Raw genomic sequence first — 17,799 nt, forward strand, 5'->3', positions numbered from 1 at the left:
GCTTCTAAGTGCAATTTTGCCTATTTGGAAAAAGAGTTTAGAATCCAGTATGGTTGGTGAAGAATCCTGAGCTTCGCATTTAGTGAGTGAGAAAGGTACATTTATTTGCTGTTTCATTTTTCTTTTCGAGCCCGGAATTAGAGAGCACGCCACGTTTCCTCAGGTATACCACTTAGTGCTTTGGTGGGACCGAAAGTTCCAGGAGAGAGTTACAACCTTATTCGCAGGGCCGGGCTTGTAACTTCAGGGGCTCTCATGTACCCAGAAGGCTGTTCAGCAGTGAAGTAGACCAATCCGATTAGAGAGGTTGCCCACCCTTCGTAGTGCCTGTATGCATCTAATAGTTCATGATCCTCACTGAAGACTGTTCATAGGTGGCTGTGCTGTAAGAAAGAATTTTCTCATTTGTCAAACCATCAAGGGTGACCAGGGGCAATTCTGGCCACTGTCCGGAGGTTCTCCGAACCTGGATTTAAACTGTGGTTGGATCTCTCCACGTGGTGTGCTGCTTCTCAAACTCAGCAGGTCTCAAATACAACTGCTCACCTCTCAAGCTGCTGGGAAGAGTTTTAGTGCCTGTGTTTTTCTCTCCTATTGGTCTGCAGATCGAAGACTTAAAAGTCTTACTCTGGGAGCCTCTGAAGTGGCAAGTTTATTTGAAAGTGTGCAGATCACTTCAGTTCTTTTAAGTTAGCGGTGGCATTTTGTGCACACACAGGCTTGGCATTATCCATCAATATATGCCAGCCTTGTGTGGAGAAAAGGGAACTCTCCTGCACTGTTGGTGGGAGTGTAAATTGATACAGCCACTATGGAGAACAGTATGGAGGTTCCTTATAAAAACTAAAAATAGAACTACCATAGGACCCAGCAATCCCACTACTAGGCATATACCCTGAGAAAACCGTAATTCAAAGAGAGTCATGTACCACAGTGTTCATTGAAGCTCTATCTACAATAGCCAGGACATGGAAGCAACCTAAGTGTCCATCGACAGATGAATGGATAAAGAAGATGTGGCACATATATACAATGGAATATTACTCAGCCATAAAAAGGAACGAAATTGAGTTCTTTGTAATGAGGTGGATGAACCTAGGGTCTGTCATACAGTGAAGTAAGTCAGAAAGAGAAAAACAAGTACCGTATGCTTAACGCACATATATGGAATCTAAAAAAATGGTACTGACGAACCTAGTGGCAGGGCAGGAATAAAGACACAGACGTAGAGAACGGACTTGAGGACACAGTGGGGGAAAGGGAAGCTGGGACGAAGTGGGAGAGTAGCACTGACATGTACACACTACCAAATGTAAAATGGATGGTTAGTGGGAAGCTGATGCATAGCACAGGGAGATCAGCTCGGGGCTTTGTGACCACCTAGAGGGGTGGGATGGGGGGGTGGGATAGGGAGGGTGGGAGGGAGACGCAAGAGGGAGGGGATAGGGGGATATATGTATACGTATAGCTGATTCACTTTGTTGTACAGCAGAAACTAACACAACGTTGTAAAGCAATTATACTCCCATAAGGATATTAAAAAAATATATATATATATATGCCAGCCGTGAAGGTGTTGCAGGAGAGCATGTTAATTTACAGTCTTCAGGAATTAGGATGCAGGAGAAGATTGGGGGCATGCAGGCGCACATACGTGAAGTTTTCATTTAGAGTTCTGCATTAGAGCCATTAAGATAATAGTTGAGGTCTGTGCACGGGCCTGGGAATAATGTTAAGTCTCCTGAAAGTCAGAATGATGTGATGCAAAGGACGTTGGTAGAAGTTTGAGAAACCAAGGAGTTGATCCTTTGCCTCCAGGACATAATACCAGCAGTCTATAAAGAGGTCTGTGACCTTGATCAAGTCACTAATCTATTGCTGAATCTACTTAACCCATTTGTAAAATAAGGTAACATCAACACCTACCCTGCAGACTGGTTATAAGGAATAAATGAAATAATATCTGTAAGTCCATTAGCATAGAGTAGGCACTGAATAAAGGCAGTCCTATCTAGTGGGCCCTTCACCATCTTCCCCTAGTAGAGGAGTGCTGCCAGCCTTTGTAACTTAGACTGTTTGAGTTTCATGTGTGATGATAAACCATTATCTTTTGCACAAAGCATCTTTGTGCTTTTTTAATGGACTGTACTAAATTTAGTAAACTGTCTTATGATTTTATGTTATGTTTGGAAGGCAGAAGATATCTATAAAAGTATAAACTACATGAGAGAATAAATTTAAAATGTACTACATAAGGAACAGGTGATAAATTTATGATTTTTAAATGGAACTGGACTTTGGTGTGGTCCAATTTTTAAACAATAAAAATTTTGCATAATGAATTCTAATAACACCAGAAAAGTCAACAGAGAGAAAAAATGATTATATTCCAAAATAAAGACTTGATGTAACTACAGTACCTAGCACAGAGGTAAGAGAGAAAAGCATGCTGTTTACATAGGGAGAAATATATCATATTAGCTGTGCAAACAAACCCAAATTCAGTCTACTGTTATAAACATTTTCAACTAATGAGATTAGGAATTATGAAATACGTGTTGAAAAACAGATGCATTTAAATTTTAGCTTTCTGGAGAGTATCCTGCCTTGACCATAAGAAAGCATGGTCTTTAAGATATCCTTTGACTTGGTAATTTTTTTAAAAATAAATTTATTTATTTAATTTATTTTTTATGTATCTATTTTTGGCTGCATTGGGTCTTAGTTGCTGCGTGCAGGCTTTCTCTAGTTGCAGTGAGCGGGGGCTACTCTTCGTTGTGGTGCGCAGGCTTCTCGTTGCGGGGGCTTCTCTTGTTGCGGAGCACGGGCTCTAGCCACGTGGGCTTCAGTAGTTGTGACACGCGGTCTCAGTATTTGTGGCTCGTGGGCTCTAGAGTGCAGGCTCAGTAGTTGTGGCACATGGGCTTAGTGTCTCCGCGGCATGTGGGATCTTCCCAGACCAGGACTCGAACCCGTGTCCCCTGCATTGGCAGGTGGATTCTTAACCACTGCACCACCAGGGAAGTCCCTGATCTGGTAATTTAGGATAAAATACTCAAAGGAAATGGCTCCAGAGGGGAAAAATAGAATTTATACCAGTATTTATAGTTATATGTATATAATAAACACATTTATATATTATTTATATATAATATCTAATATTTATAAATAAGTACATATAGACATACACATATAAACACACATACACACATATATACACGTATACACACACACAAACAGAACCAATTACATGCCCCTTTTGAGAACTGACAGAGCAAACATTAGCAAAATGGAATAAAGTTATTAGAAATGATAATAAGCCCACACGCTTAATATTTGGAAAGAGCTGCATGAAATAAATTCAAAAAGAAAAACCCTGTGTGGTCTTTGTTTCAGAGATGCAGGGAAGCACAAGGCTGTTGGCTGCTGTCTCAGGGGCTGGATATTCTGCAGCAGAATAGATAACCTGGAGGAAATACTGACTAAATAAGGCAGTTTCAGGTGATCAGTGCTAGGAAGAAGATTAAGCGCTGTGGAATCGAGAAGAATTTAGGGCAGAGGGGTGATGCTCTTTTGGGGATGATGGTGTGAGGGGGCGGGTTCTGTGAAGGAGCCAGCCAGGTGAAGGGGGGGCCGGGGAAGGAGCACTTCCAGGGGTGCAACAGCACTTTGAAGCCTGTCAGTGTCATTCTGGAATGAGTTGGGCATGTGTGAACCAAGAGCAAGCCAGTGTGGCCAGATCGTAGGGAATAATGGTAGGTTTCCTGGATTACAACAGAATAGTTAACTTGGGAGTGACCCCAATAGCCAGGCTTTACTTTTTTATGGTTAAAAAATTTTTATTGTTTAGTCATGAAATTATGGTGAAAGTACAGAAGTATATGAACCAAGCGTATGTTTTAAAGAAGAATGATAAAGCAAGTGTCCGTAGACTCACCACTAGGTTATGAACTAAAATACCTTTAATCCCCTTGTAGCTGTCTGACTGTCCCCCTCCCTTGCTTCTAGTGGTAAACATCATGTGACTTTTGAGATAATGACTTACTTGCTGTTCTGTAATTTTGTGACCTATATGTGCAATCCAAACGTAGGGTTTAGTGTAGCTTGCTTTGAACTTTATATGAAAGAGCCGTACTGTGTGTATTCTTTCATGACTTGCTTCTTTCTCTCCAAATTGTGAGGTTAACCTGAGTTGATACATAAATTGTTATTTTTACTTTATAACATATGAATATAGTATAATTTAGTCATTTGTTGGTTGTTGATTGGTATTTGCTTTTCCAGTGTTTGGCTATTGCTGTGGTCAGTTCTGCTATAGAAAGTACATGTCTGTAAGTACACGTGTGCAAAAGTTTATCTTGGGAATTTACCTAGAAGGTCAATTTGGAGTTGTAGGATATCATCAAACTTACTAGAAAATGCCAAAGTATTTAAAAGGGAATTATACCAGTTTTTACCCTCGCTGGCAGTATATGAGAATTTTTGTTGCTCGACATACACCAGCTCTTGAGGTTGCCAGACTTAATTTTTGCCAATCTCATGAGTGTATTGAGGTATGCTGAGGTTTTCTTTTCACTTTTATAATCACTAATGAGTTTTGAGCACCGTTTCATGTGGTTTTGGGCCATTTGGATTTCCTTTACTTCCTTCTGTCAAGGGCCTTTTCAGGTGTTTTGCCTCATTTTTTATTGGCCTTTCTGCCTTACCTCAGTGATTCATAGCTGTTATTTGTACCTTTGGGGTGTGTGCTTTTCTTCACTCTTTTTATGTCTTTAAAATTTTAATGCAGTCAAATTTTTTGATCTTTCTGTGTTAGTCTATTTATTGCTTTGTAACAAATCACCCCCACCTCTAGTGACCTAAACAGCAGCCATTTATTTATTTCAGTTTGGACTCAGCTCACTGGGCAGTATGGTCTCATCTGGACTGCCTCCTGCATGGCGGGAAGCTCTGCTTCTGAGGGTGGGATATCTGACCGATGGGGCAATAGGTAGGGGGCCTGGGCGACATGTCTTTCATCACCCAGCAGGCTAGTGTGGGCTTGATCACGTGGACGCCAGAGGCTTCCAAGGGAGTGGAGCGTGGCTGTGCAAAGAAAGGTTCTAGAGCTAGAAGCTCCGAATTAGCACAGTGTCACTTCCACCACGTTCTTTGGCCGCAAGACCAGCCCGGATTCAAGGGGTGGGAAAATAGACGCTACCTTTTACCCGAGGAGTTGCAGAGTCCCATTGAAAAGAGAAGCTCCTACAAAGGAGGGGTGGAGAATTCAGACCACGCTTGCAATCCATCACATTTTACATTATGGTTTTGCTTTTATTCTCTACTCCAAGGGTAAGAAAGGACAATCCTGTATCATCTTCTAAAAGGTTTCTGGTTTAGCTTTTTTTTTAAATTTTTTTTATTTTTTTTGTTTTTTATTTAACTTTTTTTTTTTAAACATCTTTATTGAAGTATAATTGCCTTACAATGGTGTGTTAGCTTCTGCTTTATAACAAAGTGAATCAGTTATACATATACAATATGTTCCCATTTCTCTTCCCTCTTGCATCTCCCTCCCTCCCACCCTCCCCATCCCACCCCTCTAGGTGGTCACAAAGCACCGAGCTGATCTCCCTGTGCTATGCGGCTGCTTCCCACTAGTTATCTATTTTACATTTGGTAGTGTATATATGTCCATGACACTCTCTTACCCTGTCACATCTCACCCCACCCCCTCCCCATATCCTCAAGTCCATTCTCTAGTAGGTCTGTGCCTTTATTCCCGTCTTGCCACTAGGTTCTTCATGGCCTTTTTTTCCCTTAGATTCCGTATATATGTGTTAGCATACTGTATTTGTTTTTCTCTTTCTGACTTACTTCACTCTGTATGACAGACTCTAACTCCATCCACCTCACTACAAATAACTCCATTTCGTTTCTTTTTATGGCTGAGTAATATTCCATTGTATATATGTGCCACATCTTCTTTATCCATTCATCTGTCGATGGACATTTAGGTTGCTTCCATGTCCTGGCTATTGTAAATAGAGCTGCAATGAACATTTTGGTACATGACTCTTTTTGAACTATGGTTTTCTCAGGGTATATGCCCAGTAGTGGGATTGCTGGGTCGTATGGTAGTTCTATTTGTAGTTTTTTAAGGAACCTCCATACTGTTCTCCATAGTGGCTGTATCAATTTACATTCCCACCAACAGTGCAAGAGGGTTCCCTTTCCTCCACACCCTCTCCAGCATTTATTGTTTGTAGATTTTTTGATGATGGCCATTCTGACCGGTGTGAGATGATATCTCATTGTAGTTTTGATTTGCATTTCTCTAATGATTAATGATGTTGAGCATTCTTTCATGTGTCTGTAGGCCATCTGTATATCTTCTTTGGAGAAATGTCTATTTAGGTCTTCTGCCCATTTTTGGATTGGGTTGTTCGTTTTTTTGTTATTGAGCTGCATGAGCTGCTTGTAAATCTTGGAGATTAATCCTTTGTCAGTTGCTTCATTTGCAAATATTTTCTCCCATTCTGAGGGTTGTCTTTTGGTCTTGTTTATGGTTTCCTTTGCTGTGCAAAAGCTTTTAAGTTTCATTAGGTCCCATTTGTTTATTTGTGTTCTTATTTCCATTTCTCTGGGAGCTGGGTCAAAAAGAATCTTGCTGTGATGTATGTCATAGAGTGTTCTGCCTATGTTTTCCTCTAAGAGTTTGATAGTGTCTGCCCTTACACTTAGGTCTTTAATCCATTTTGAGTTTATTTTTGTGCATGGTGTCAGGGAGTGTTCTAATTTCATACTTTTACATGTACCTGTCCAATTTTCCCAGCACCACTTATTGAAGAGGCTGTCTTTTCTCCACTGTATATGCTTGCCTCCTTTATCAAAAATAAGGTGACCATATGTGTGTGGGTTTATCTCTGGGCTTTCTATCCTGTTCCATTGATTATTTAACTTTTTAAATTGGAGTATAGTTGATTTACAATGTTGTGTTAGTTTCAAGTATACAGCAAAGTGAGTCAGTTATATATATGCATATATCCACTCTTTTTTAGATTCTTTTCCCATATAGGTCATTACAGAGTATTGAATAGTGTTCCCTGTGCTATACAGTAGGTTCTTATTACTTATCTATTTTTTTTAACATCTTTATTGAAGTATAATTGCTTTACAATGGTGTGTTAGTTTCTGCTTTATAACAAAGTGAATCAGTTATACATATACATATGTTCCCATATCTCTTCCCTCTTGCATCTCCCTCCCTCCCACCCTCCCTATCTGGTTTAGCTTTGGAAGAATGAAGTTTCAAAAACTGTGACAGTGGAGGATGTTGCTAATGGGGGAAGATATGTGTGTGTCCGGGCAGGGAGTCCAGGGGAAATCTCTGTACCTTGTGCCCAGCTTTGCTGTGAACCTAAAACTACTCCAAAATAGAGTCTGTTAGGAAAAATTAAAACATGAAACTAGACCACAACAGCAGCTGAAAGAGCTGGTGAGCATGATTAGAAAGTTTAAGAAGTGAGAGGAAGCGGCTTGTCGAGGAGGGCATTGGGGAACCATTGTACTTAATGATTGGAGGTCAAGAGTTGGTTAAAAAAAAAAAAAAAGAGCATTTTCCAATGTAAAAATAATTTTTTGCTTTCATGCCTTGTCTGTTAGCTATAATACAACGACTAAAAAAGAGATGATTGCTGCTCCTACTATCTTACCAACTTATTCAGAACAGCCCTTAGCATTTATATTGTGTGCTTCGCTTTTGTTCATATTTATTTTTTTGCGTGAATACTCTTATCAGCAATTATGGATTGTGTTTTGTTTTTTTCAACTTTTCAGTTTGCTTGACATGAAGGTTTACTTTAACACAATCTGTCAGTATTCATTGTAGTGAGCCAGGATCCATACAGGGTACAGGAGTCGGGGAGCAGCTTCCTTGAAAGTGCTTTAGACCAGAGGCAGAATTGTACCCTGGTGAGGGCATGGGTTTTGGACAAATGGCTCTGGAATAGACCAGACCTTTGCTGACGTCGTACCTGTGTGACTTTGTGCCAGTTATTTAACGTCTCGGAGCTTTGGCACTCCATGGTAAAATAGAGATGATCTTTATCTTATATATCTCTCAAGAGTATTGAGTGAAGTTAAAAATACACCTATTCTCTAGCATGTGCATGGCCCATAAAATAACTGTTAGCCTGTTGTAGAAGCAGGGTTTTCCACTATTTTCTATGACTTGACAATAAAAAGAAAAAAAAAATGAGGACCTGTAGGTCTTTTGCAGAATGAATTCTTTCTGCCACTTACGCGTGGCCTTTGGTTTCCCTTCCTGCTGCTGTTTTCTATGAACACTCTTTGAATCCTCTGGCTTTCTCTGGCTGGAGTTGGACCATCAGTTAAGGGCATCTGGTTGGCTGACTTTGAGCTTTGAGACCCTTAATATTTGAGACCCTGGCAGCCAGCTGGATCTCATCCAGCCCTGGGAGATACTATCAGGTGTGTGTGCTCCTAATCATAGCCGGAACTTTTGCGCCCGGGAAGTTCTGACCTGAGTGAGTAGAGAAAGGGAAAGTGCTTCCGGGAACAATATATATATTTCTCCCGCACCTGCTCCATCCCAGAGCATTAGCATAGAAGACAAGCCACCAGAGAGTGCCCAGGTGGCATGATGGGCCCCTTGGCCGAGGAGTTGGGTTGTGTCTCCTCACAGCTCACGTGGAGGAGAGCTCTACAGCTCTGCCATCTGAGGAGGAATCAATTCCTGCTAAGCCTTGACCTGAAACAAGGACCCAAGTAATCACTCCACCTTTCTTCCCAGGTCTTTCGGCAGCCCAGCGGAAGTTTGCTCATTCACTCAGAGACTTCAAATTTGAGTTTATCGGCGATGCAGAGACTGATGATGAACGCTGCATAGGTGCGTAAAGACCGGGTTTTGGTTGGCTTTCCTTTGCTTTGGCCATGAAATAATCACTCCTTTCTTCTTACAGATGCTTCGTTACGTGAATTTTCCAACTTTTTGAAGAATCTGGAAGAACAGAGAGAAATTATGGTGAGTGGTGGGGTGTAAAATAACAAGTCCATCTTTAAGTGGGGGGGAAATCTGGGTTTAGAAGCTGGTTCTGGTAGAAGTTTTGGTGCATTTGTCCGTGGATGAATAGTGCACAGTAATGGAAAGATCCCCAGATGAGGTTTGGGGAGCCTGGATTTCTAGTTCCCCAGGGGTGCCCACCATGGTGACGATCTTGGATAAGTTGCTGGACCTCTAGACCAAGGCCCTGTGTCTTCATCTGTAAAATACTACGTTGAAGTATATCAGTGCTTTCTAGATTTTGTTAGCCCTGGAGCAGTTGCATTTAAATCGAGTCTCATGCAGAATCTTAATATGTTAAGAAGACAAAAGCAGAAAATCTTATGGAGAGGACAGCAGGGCACAGTTGGAGCTTGCCTCAGTCTTCTGTGGATTTCTAGGCTGTGTGGAGAGGAAGAGAGCTTGAACCTGGAAGTCTTTAACATCCCACTTTGCTTTGAGATACATGATCACAGTAGTAGCTAATAATAGCTACCCTTTGTTGAGTGCTCTCCATGTGCCGGATGCTATGCTGAGTGCATTGAGTAGATCTTATTTAACATGAGTTTTGAGGGTATTGAATAATATTTACCCACCTTTCTTAAAACTTTGTATTTCTCTCCTGATACTCATTCATTCAACAAAGATTTACAGCAGAATCGCCATTGGATTATGACACACTATCTATTTTCACCAGTTTTTTCAGGTTTAAAAAAAAATGGCCATCTATTTTTTCTATGTTCTTGAGAATGAGTACTACCTAGAATTATGTTGAAGTGTACGTGTATGAGGGGGTTCAGATGTGGTGGTAATAATATTGACTATGGCAGCTAAGATAATTAACCTTTACTCTGTGCCTGGTACTGGTCTAAGCTGTTTACCAACGATTAAGTCATTTAATTCTCACATCAGCCTTATGAAATAGACTCTGTGATTGCCCCCTAATTGACAAATGCAGAAATGGAGGTGCAGCACCTTGCCCAGGATCGCATGGCAGCTGAGGGGTAGAGCCCGGTCAGGCCACAACCAGACACCCTGGACCACCTGCCAGTGTGGCCAGCTTCCTAGATGTTGCTGCAATCTGGCTGGTGGCTGGTGGGGATTTCTAGCTGGTAGAACTGGAGTAGGAGAAGAAGTAGGAGGAAAGCACTGATTTTTTTTTTTTTTTTAAACATCTTTATTGAAGTATAATTGCCTTACAATAGTGTGTTAGCTTTTGCTTTATAACAAAGTGGATCAGTTATACATATACAATATGTTCCCATTTCTCTTCCCTCTTGCATCTCCCTCCCTCCCACCCTCCCCATCCCACCCCTCTAGGTGGTCACAAAGCACCGAGCTGATCTCCCTGTGCTATGCGGCTGCTTCCCACTAGTTATCTATTTTACATTTGGTAGTGTATATATGTCCATGACACTCTCTTACCCTGTCACATCTCACCCCACCCCCTCCCCATATCCTCAAGTCCATTCTCTAGTAGGTCTGTGCCTTTATTCCCGTCTTGCCACTAGGTTCTTCATGGCCTTTTTTTCCCTTAGATTCCGTATATATGTGTTAGCATACTGTATTTGTTTTTCTCTTTCTGACTTACTTCACTCTGTATGACAGACTCTAACTCCATCCACCTCACTACAAATACCTCCATTTCATTTCTTTTTATGGCTGAGTAACATTCCATTGTATATATGTGCCACATCTTCTTTATCCATTCATCTGTCGATGGACATTTAGGTTGCTTCCATGTCCTGGCTATTGTAAATAGAGCTGCAATGAACATGGTGGTACATGACTCTTTTTGACCTATGGTTTTCTCAGGGTATATGCCCAGTAGTGGGATTGCTGGGTCGTATGGTAGTTCTATTTGTAGTTTTTTAAGGAACCTCCATACTGTTCTCCATAGTGGCTGTATCAATTTACATTCCCACCAACAGTGCAAGAGGGTTCCCTTTCCTCCACACCCTCTCCAGCATTTATTGTTTGTAGATTTTTTGATGATGGCCATTCTGACCGGTGTGAGATGATATCTCATTGTAGTTTTGATTTGCATTTCTCTAATGATTAATGATGTTGAGCATTCTTTCATGTGTCTGTAGGCCATCTGTATATCTTCTTTGGAGAAATGTCTATTTAGGTCTTCTGCCCATTTTTGGATTGGGTTGTTCGTTTTTTTGTTATTGAGCTGCATGAGCTGCTTGTAAATCTTGGAGATTAATCCTTTGTCAGTTGCTTCATTTGCAAATATTTTCTCCCATTCTGAGGGTTGTCTTTTGGTCTTGTTTATGGTTTCCTTTGCTGTGCAAAAGCTTTTAAGTTTCATTAGGTCCCATTTGTTTATTTGTGTTCTTATTTCCATTTCTCTGGGAGCTGGGTCAAAAAGAATCTTGCTGTGATGTATGTCATAGAGTGTTCTGCCTATGTTTTCCTCTAAGAGTTTGATAGTGTCTGCCCTTACACTTAGGTCTTTAATCCATTTTGAGTTTATTTTTGTGCATGGGAGTGTTCTAATTTCATACTTTTACATGTTCCTGTCCAATTTTCCCAGCACCACTTATTGAAGAGGCTGTCTTTTCTCCACTGTATATGCTTGCCTCCTTTATCAAAGACAAGTTGACCATATGTGTGTGGGTTTATCTCTGGGCTTTCTATCCTGTTCCATTGATCTATATTTCTGTTTTTGTGCCAGTACCAAACTGTCTTGATTACTGAAGCTTTGTAATATAGTCTGAAGTCAGGGAGCCTGATTCCCCCAGCTCCATTTTTCGTTCTCAAGATTGCTTTGGCTATTCGGGGTCTTTTGTGTTTCCATACAAATTGTGAAATTTTTTGTTCTAGTTCTGTGAAAAATGCCAGTGGTAGTTTGATAGGGATTGCATTGAATCTGTAAATTGCTTTGGGTAGTAGAGTCATTTTCACAATGTTGATTCTTCCAATCCAGGAACATGGTATATCTCTCCATCTATTTGTATCATCTTTAATTTCTTTCATCAGTGTCTTATAATTTTCTGCATACAGGTCTTTTGTCTCCTTAGGTAGGTTTATTCCTAGATATTTTATTCTTTTTGTTGCAATGGTAAATGGGAGTGTTTTCTTAATTTCACTTTCAGATTTTTCGTCATTAGGAAAGCACTGATTTTTGACTTAAGCATGACAGAGACCTATGGCCTCTAAAAGCTCTAGTGTAATTCGCACTGCACCCTAAATTCTGAGATGATTTGTGCCTATTGTAAATACTGAAGCGGGCACATGAAGGTACTGTGCTCCCACTGGGTTTTTTCTGGCACAAACTGACATACGTAACCCTTATTCATGTGTTCCTGTAGTCACAGATTTTTTAGCTGTTTAGAGCAGTCTAAATGTGAGAGTGGATAACAGCAGTGCCATGAAGTCACCCTTCTGTTGCATGAAGTGGGTGTGGACGTGTAGGTGGTAAAAGTGTTCTTAGTTTATGTTAATAGTATCAACTTTCTGTTCTCAATCCTCTTTGATATTTAGTTGTATCTTCCTGGGATCCTGAGCATTCAGCAGATATGTATTTGATCTCCTTTTACATTTCAGTTACTGTTTAGAATCTGAGCACATAGCCGCAAACAAAGCAAAGTCCCTGCCCTCACGGAGGTTACATTTTGGAAAGGGGAGGTGATAAATGAACAAATATATAACACATTGTCAAGTAGCAATAAGTGCTACAAAATGAAATTGAGGGAATTCCCTGGTGGTCCAGTGGTTAGGACTCTGGGCTCTCACTGCTGAGGGCCCAAGTTCAATCCCTGATCTGGGAGCTAAGAGCCCACAAGCCATGTGGCATGGCCAAAAAAAAAAAAAAAAGAAATTGAGAAGAGCAAGGAGCCAGGGAACCATTACATCTAGAGTGGCAAGGGAAGGAAGGCCTTTCCAGTGGAGAACTATGAAGGCATCCTGGTATCTGGGGGAAGAGAGTTTCAGGCAGTGTGGTGCTGGAGTTTAGCTCTACAGAAACAGAGTGATGTTCTATAGTTGGCCCTCTGTATCCACGGATTCTGCCTCTGCAGATCAAAAATATTTGAAAAAAATTCCAGAAAGTTCCAAAAAGCAAAACTTGAATTTACCACGTGCTGACAACTCTTTACCTAGCATTTACATTGTGTTCACAACTATTTACATAGTATTTTCATTGTACAGGCATACCTTGTTTTTTTTTTTTTTTTTTTTTTTAGTTTTTTAAACACAATTTATTTATTTTTGGCTGTGTTGGGTCTTCGTAGCTGCACGCACGCTTTCTCTGGTTGCGGTGAGCAGGGGGCTACTCTTGGTCGCGGTGCGCGGGCTTCTCATTGCGGTGGCTTCTCTTATTGCGGAGCACGGGCTCTAGGCGCATGGACTTCAGTAGTTGTGGCTTGCGGGCTCTAGAGTGCAGGCTCAGTAGTTGTGGCGCATGGGCTTAGTTGCTCTGTGACATGTGGGATCTTCCCGGACCAGGGCCCGAACCTATGTCCCCTGCATTGGCAGGCGGATTCTTAACCACTGCACCACCAGGGAAGCCCCCATACCTTGTTTTATTGCACTTCGCTTTATTGTGCTTCGCAGATGCTGTGTTTTTCATATATTGAAGGTTTGTGGCAACCCTGTGTCAAGCAAGTCTTCAAGCACCATTTTTCCAATAGCATTTGCTCACTTTTTGTCTCTGTCACATTTTGGTAGTTCTTGTTATAGTTCAAACATTGTCATTATTATTATTATATTTGTTATGGTGGTCTGTGATCAGTGATCTTTAACGGTACTTTGGCAAAGAAATCACAACTCACTGAAGGCTCAGATGATGGTTTGCATTTTTTAACAATAAAGTATTTTTTAAAATTAAGGTATGTATGTTGTTTTTTAAAGACATAATGTTATTATTGCATACTTAATGAATCACAGCATAGTGAAAACATAACTTGTATATACTGGGAAATCACAAAATAAGTGTGACTCGCTTTACTGCGACATTCACATTATTGCAGTGATCTGGAATTGAACCTGCAGTATCTCTGAGGTCTGTCTGCCTGTATTACATATTGTAAATCATCTAGAGATGATTTAAAGTATATAGGAGGGTGTGCATAGGTTATACGCAAATACCATGCCATTTTATATAAGGGACTTCAGCATCCTTGGATTTTGGTGTCCATGGGGATCCTGGAACAGTCCCCACTGGATACTGAGAGACGACTGTATTTCCTTTTTTTGTTCCTCAAGATGAGTTGGCTGGAATGTGGTCTTAGCTCCAGGCTGTCTGATAAAGAAAGCATGGTTCTCAGAGCTGTTGTTAACTGACCTATTGATTTAATCTTCAGCTATGATGGGGGTTGATGGGGTCTCTGTCTTAGGCAGAATGAGGGTGACAGGGCTGGGTTTCCAGTGCTGGGTAGAAGTAGGAATAGGATGTTGTCTGTATAAGGCCACGAACCTCAGAAAGGAATGGGACAGCATGTTACAACCCATTTGTGGGAATGGTAGTTCCTGCTGGATAGCAGGAAACTATCCAAAGGCAGAAAGCAGTGGAGGGCAGTTACTACCAACCACAGAATTAACAGGACACCTAATGCTTTTTAAAAAATTATTAGTTTAACTTTTTAGTTTGGAAAATCTTGAGCATGCGCAAACAGAAAGGAAAATATAATTAAACTACACGTGCTCAGTATTCGCCTTTGATGACCATTGCCACACAACCAGTCTCGTTTCTCCTGTACTGTTCACTACCCTACCCCCATTGTTTTGACAGAAAGCCCAGTATTACATCGTTTCATCCATAAATACTTCAGTATGTAACTCTCAAAGATAACTCTCTTTATGAACCAAAATATACTTGTCACACCTAAAAACAAATAATAATAATTCCTTGAGATTACAAAGAATTAGACCATATTCATTTTTTTCCCCTGATATTCATTTACATTTTGTTTCCTCCCCATGCCTGTGTCCTGTAACAGTTGGTTTGAATCTGGATCCAAATACATTGCATTTGACTGATAAATTTCTAAGTCCCATTTAGTCTGTAGGTTTTTCTTTCTCCCTTTTCCCCGTGACAGGAATTCCTGATACTCTTCCATTCATTTTAAAAGACCTTTGAAATAGCACTCTTCCTGAGTTATCATTGAGTTATAATAATAAAATGAATAATAATGAAAGTGAAAAAAAAAGGCATTTAACCCATATTGACGTTGTTTGGGTGTTTCTGTCTAATCTTGGTAGTCAGTGATCACTTTTTTTTTTTTAAGCGATGAAAATTGCGTGGCATCATTATGGCTACTTTTGGTTCATTAAATAGCTTTGAACACTTAGTAGACAACAAATCTTTGATGATTTCCTCCATACCAGCCTGAAACTTTTTTTGTGTGGCTGCATTGGGTCTTCGTTGCTGCGTGCGGGCTTTCTCTAGTTGCCGCGAGCGGGGGCTTCTCTTCGTTGAGGTGCGCGGGCTTCTCATTGCAGTGGCTTCTCTTTGTTGAGGAGAACAGGCTCTAGGCACGCGGGCTTCAGTAGTTATGGCCCACGGGCTCAGTAGTTGTGTCACATGGGCTCAGTAGTTGTGGCTCACGGGCTCTAGAGTGTAGGCTCGGTAGTTGTGGTGCACGGGCTTAGTTGCTCCGCGGCATGTGGGCTCTTCCCGGACCAGGGCTCGAACCCGTGTCCCCTGCATTGGCAGGCGGATTCTTAACCACTGCGCCACCAGGGAAGTCCCCAGCCTGAAACTTTTGCATAAGAAAAGATAGCTCCCTCAAGAAGTGTCCAGTGTGACCCTGGAGAGTAACTGGTAAAAAGTGAATTAAAATATGTTATACTTAGTGCTGAACAAAAGTATAGGGTGTGGTTGCCTGGAGAGGGGAGCAGCTAAGCCTGTGCTGGTTGGGAAGGGCTTTGTGAAAGAAGCAGTATTTGAACTGGAGTTTTGTGGGGCAGAGACGTGGCTTGTGGGGGGGGTGTCTTTGTATAGTTTAACAAGCTCATACCCACCAACACAGGGACAAGGAGATAAGGAAGGCCTTTCAGGAGCTAAAGTGGATGCCAGTGCTTTCTGAGAACTTTGAAAAACTTGTGTTTTCCTTAAAATTGTCACAGGGTAGCAGCATGTTAAAAGCCATGTATTAAAAAAAAGGCATGCAAAATCATAGCTGTAAAACAGAGGTAGAAATATTCTAAGATTGGTTCTAAGAGTTTAACAAAGTCTTTGTGGTCACTTAATCTTTAGAAGTGATTAGTCAGTGGGCACATGAAAATATGCTCAACGTCACTAATTATTAGAGAAATGCAAATCAAAACTACAGTGAGGTACCACCTCACACTCATCAGAATGGCCATCATTCAGAAGTTTACAAATAACAAATGCTGGAGAGGGTGTGGAGAAAAGGAACGCTCCTACACTGTTGGTGGGAATGTAAGTTGGTGCAGCCACTATGGAGAACAGTGTGGAGGTTCCTCAAAAAAGTAGAGTTACCATATGATCCGGCAATCCCGCTCCTGAGCATATATCCAGGCAAAACTATAATTCAAAAAGATACATGCACCCCTATATTCATAGCAGCACTATTTACAATAGCTAAGGCATGGAAGCAACCTATCCAGATGAATGGATAAAGAAGATGTGGTATACATATGTGTACACACACACACACACACACACACACACACACACACACTGTGGAATACTACTCAGCCATAAAAAAGAATGAAATCATGCCATTTGCAGCAACATGGATGGAATGAGAGATTATCATAATAAGTGAAGTAAGTCAGAAAGAGAAAGACAAATACCATATGATATCACTTATATTTGGAATCTAAAATGTGACGCAGGAATTCCCTGGTGGTCCAGTGGTTAGTACTCTGCACTTCCACTGCAAGGGGCACGGGTTCAATTCCTGGTTGGGGAACTAAGATCCCATAAGCCACATAAACAGAAGCAGACTCACGGACAGAGAGAACAGAATTGTGGTTGCTGGGGCGGGTTGGGGGGATGGGGGAGGAATGGACCGGGAGTTTGTGGTTAGCAGATGTAAACTATTATATATAGAATGGATAAACAACAAGGTCCTACTGTATAGCACAGGGGACTGTATTCAGTTATCCTGCGATAAACCATTATGGAAAAGAATATAAAAAAGAATGTATATGTATGTATAACTGAATCACTTTGCTGTACAGCAGAAATCAGCAAAACATTGTAAATCAACTCTACTTCAATTAAAAAAAAGTGATTAGTATTTCCCAAAGTCCTAAACTAAATGATGGTGCAGCATAATAATTAGACATTTATAATTAAGGCTGAGTCATTAAAATGTTAAAAAATTTCTATAATCTGTGTTTTAGAAGGCAAAGATCAATGCCAAATATATTTTAAAAAGCTTTCCATCTCCTGAATAAATGTTAAAATGTAGGACTTTGGGCTTTAAGGTATAAAGACATGAGTCTGGAAGCTCAACAGTCAGGAAGATGCACTTGTTTGTTGGTTTTGAGCCACTGAGTGTATACGGTCACGTGCCTCCTCCCTACCTCAGTAGGCTAGATAGTTCAGCAAACACTGGGCCAAGCACTGTGCCGAGTGCCATTGAGACAAAGGCATCATTCCTCCCCTTGAGTGGCGGGCTGTCTGTTGGGGAGATTGCTGAGAGCGTGCATTGTGGTAACAGTTATTGGGGAATTCGGGGAAGGCGCTTTGGAGACATCATTTCTGGTCTGAGTTGACACATCAGAGTTAGCCAGGGAAGGAAAGATGGAAGTGAAGCCCCAGTTTCTTCCTT

At 41.0% G+C, this 17,799-nt stretch overlaps 1 protein-coding gene across 3 annotated transcripts in view; it reads left to right on the forward strand.

The window, feature by feature from the left end:
• The window catches only part of ARHGAP10 (Rho GTPase activating protein 10), a 337,610-nt gene that overhangs the window by 75,876 nt on the left and 243,935 nt on the right, over window positions 1–17,799 (forward strand). For all 3 annotated transcript variants that reach the window (XR_009008363.1, XM_057546891.1, XM_057546890.1), the window contains exons 2-3: window positions 8,795–8,890; window positions 8,964–9,025. Coding sequence is in view for 2 of the 3 variants with exons in the window: in XM_057546891.1 (XP_057402874.1) it covers window positions 8,795–8,890; window positions 8,964–9,025 (158 nt within the window). In the remaining variant the exon portion in view is untranslated. The remainder of the gene's footprint in view (window positions 1–8,794; window positions 8,891–8,963; window positions 9,026–17,799) is intronic.

This window comes from Balaenoptera acutorostrata, chromosome 5 (genome assembly GCF_949987535.1).
Source record: "Balaenoptera acutorostrata chromosome 5, mBalAcu1.1, whole genome shotgun sequence".
NCBI lineage: Eukaryota > Metazoa > Chordata > Mammalia > Artiodactyla > Balaenopteridae > Balaenoptera > Balaenoptera acutorostrata.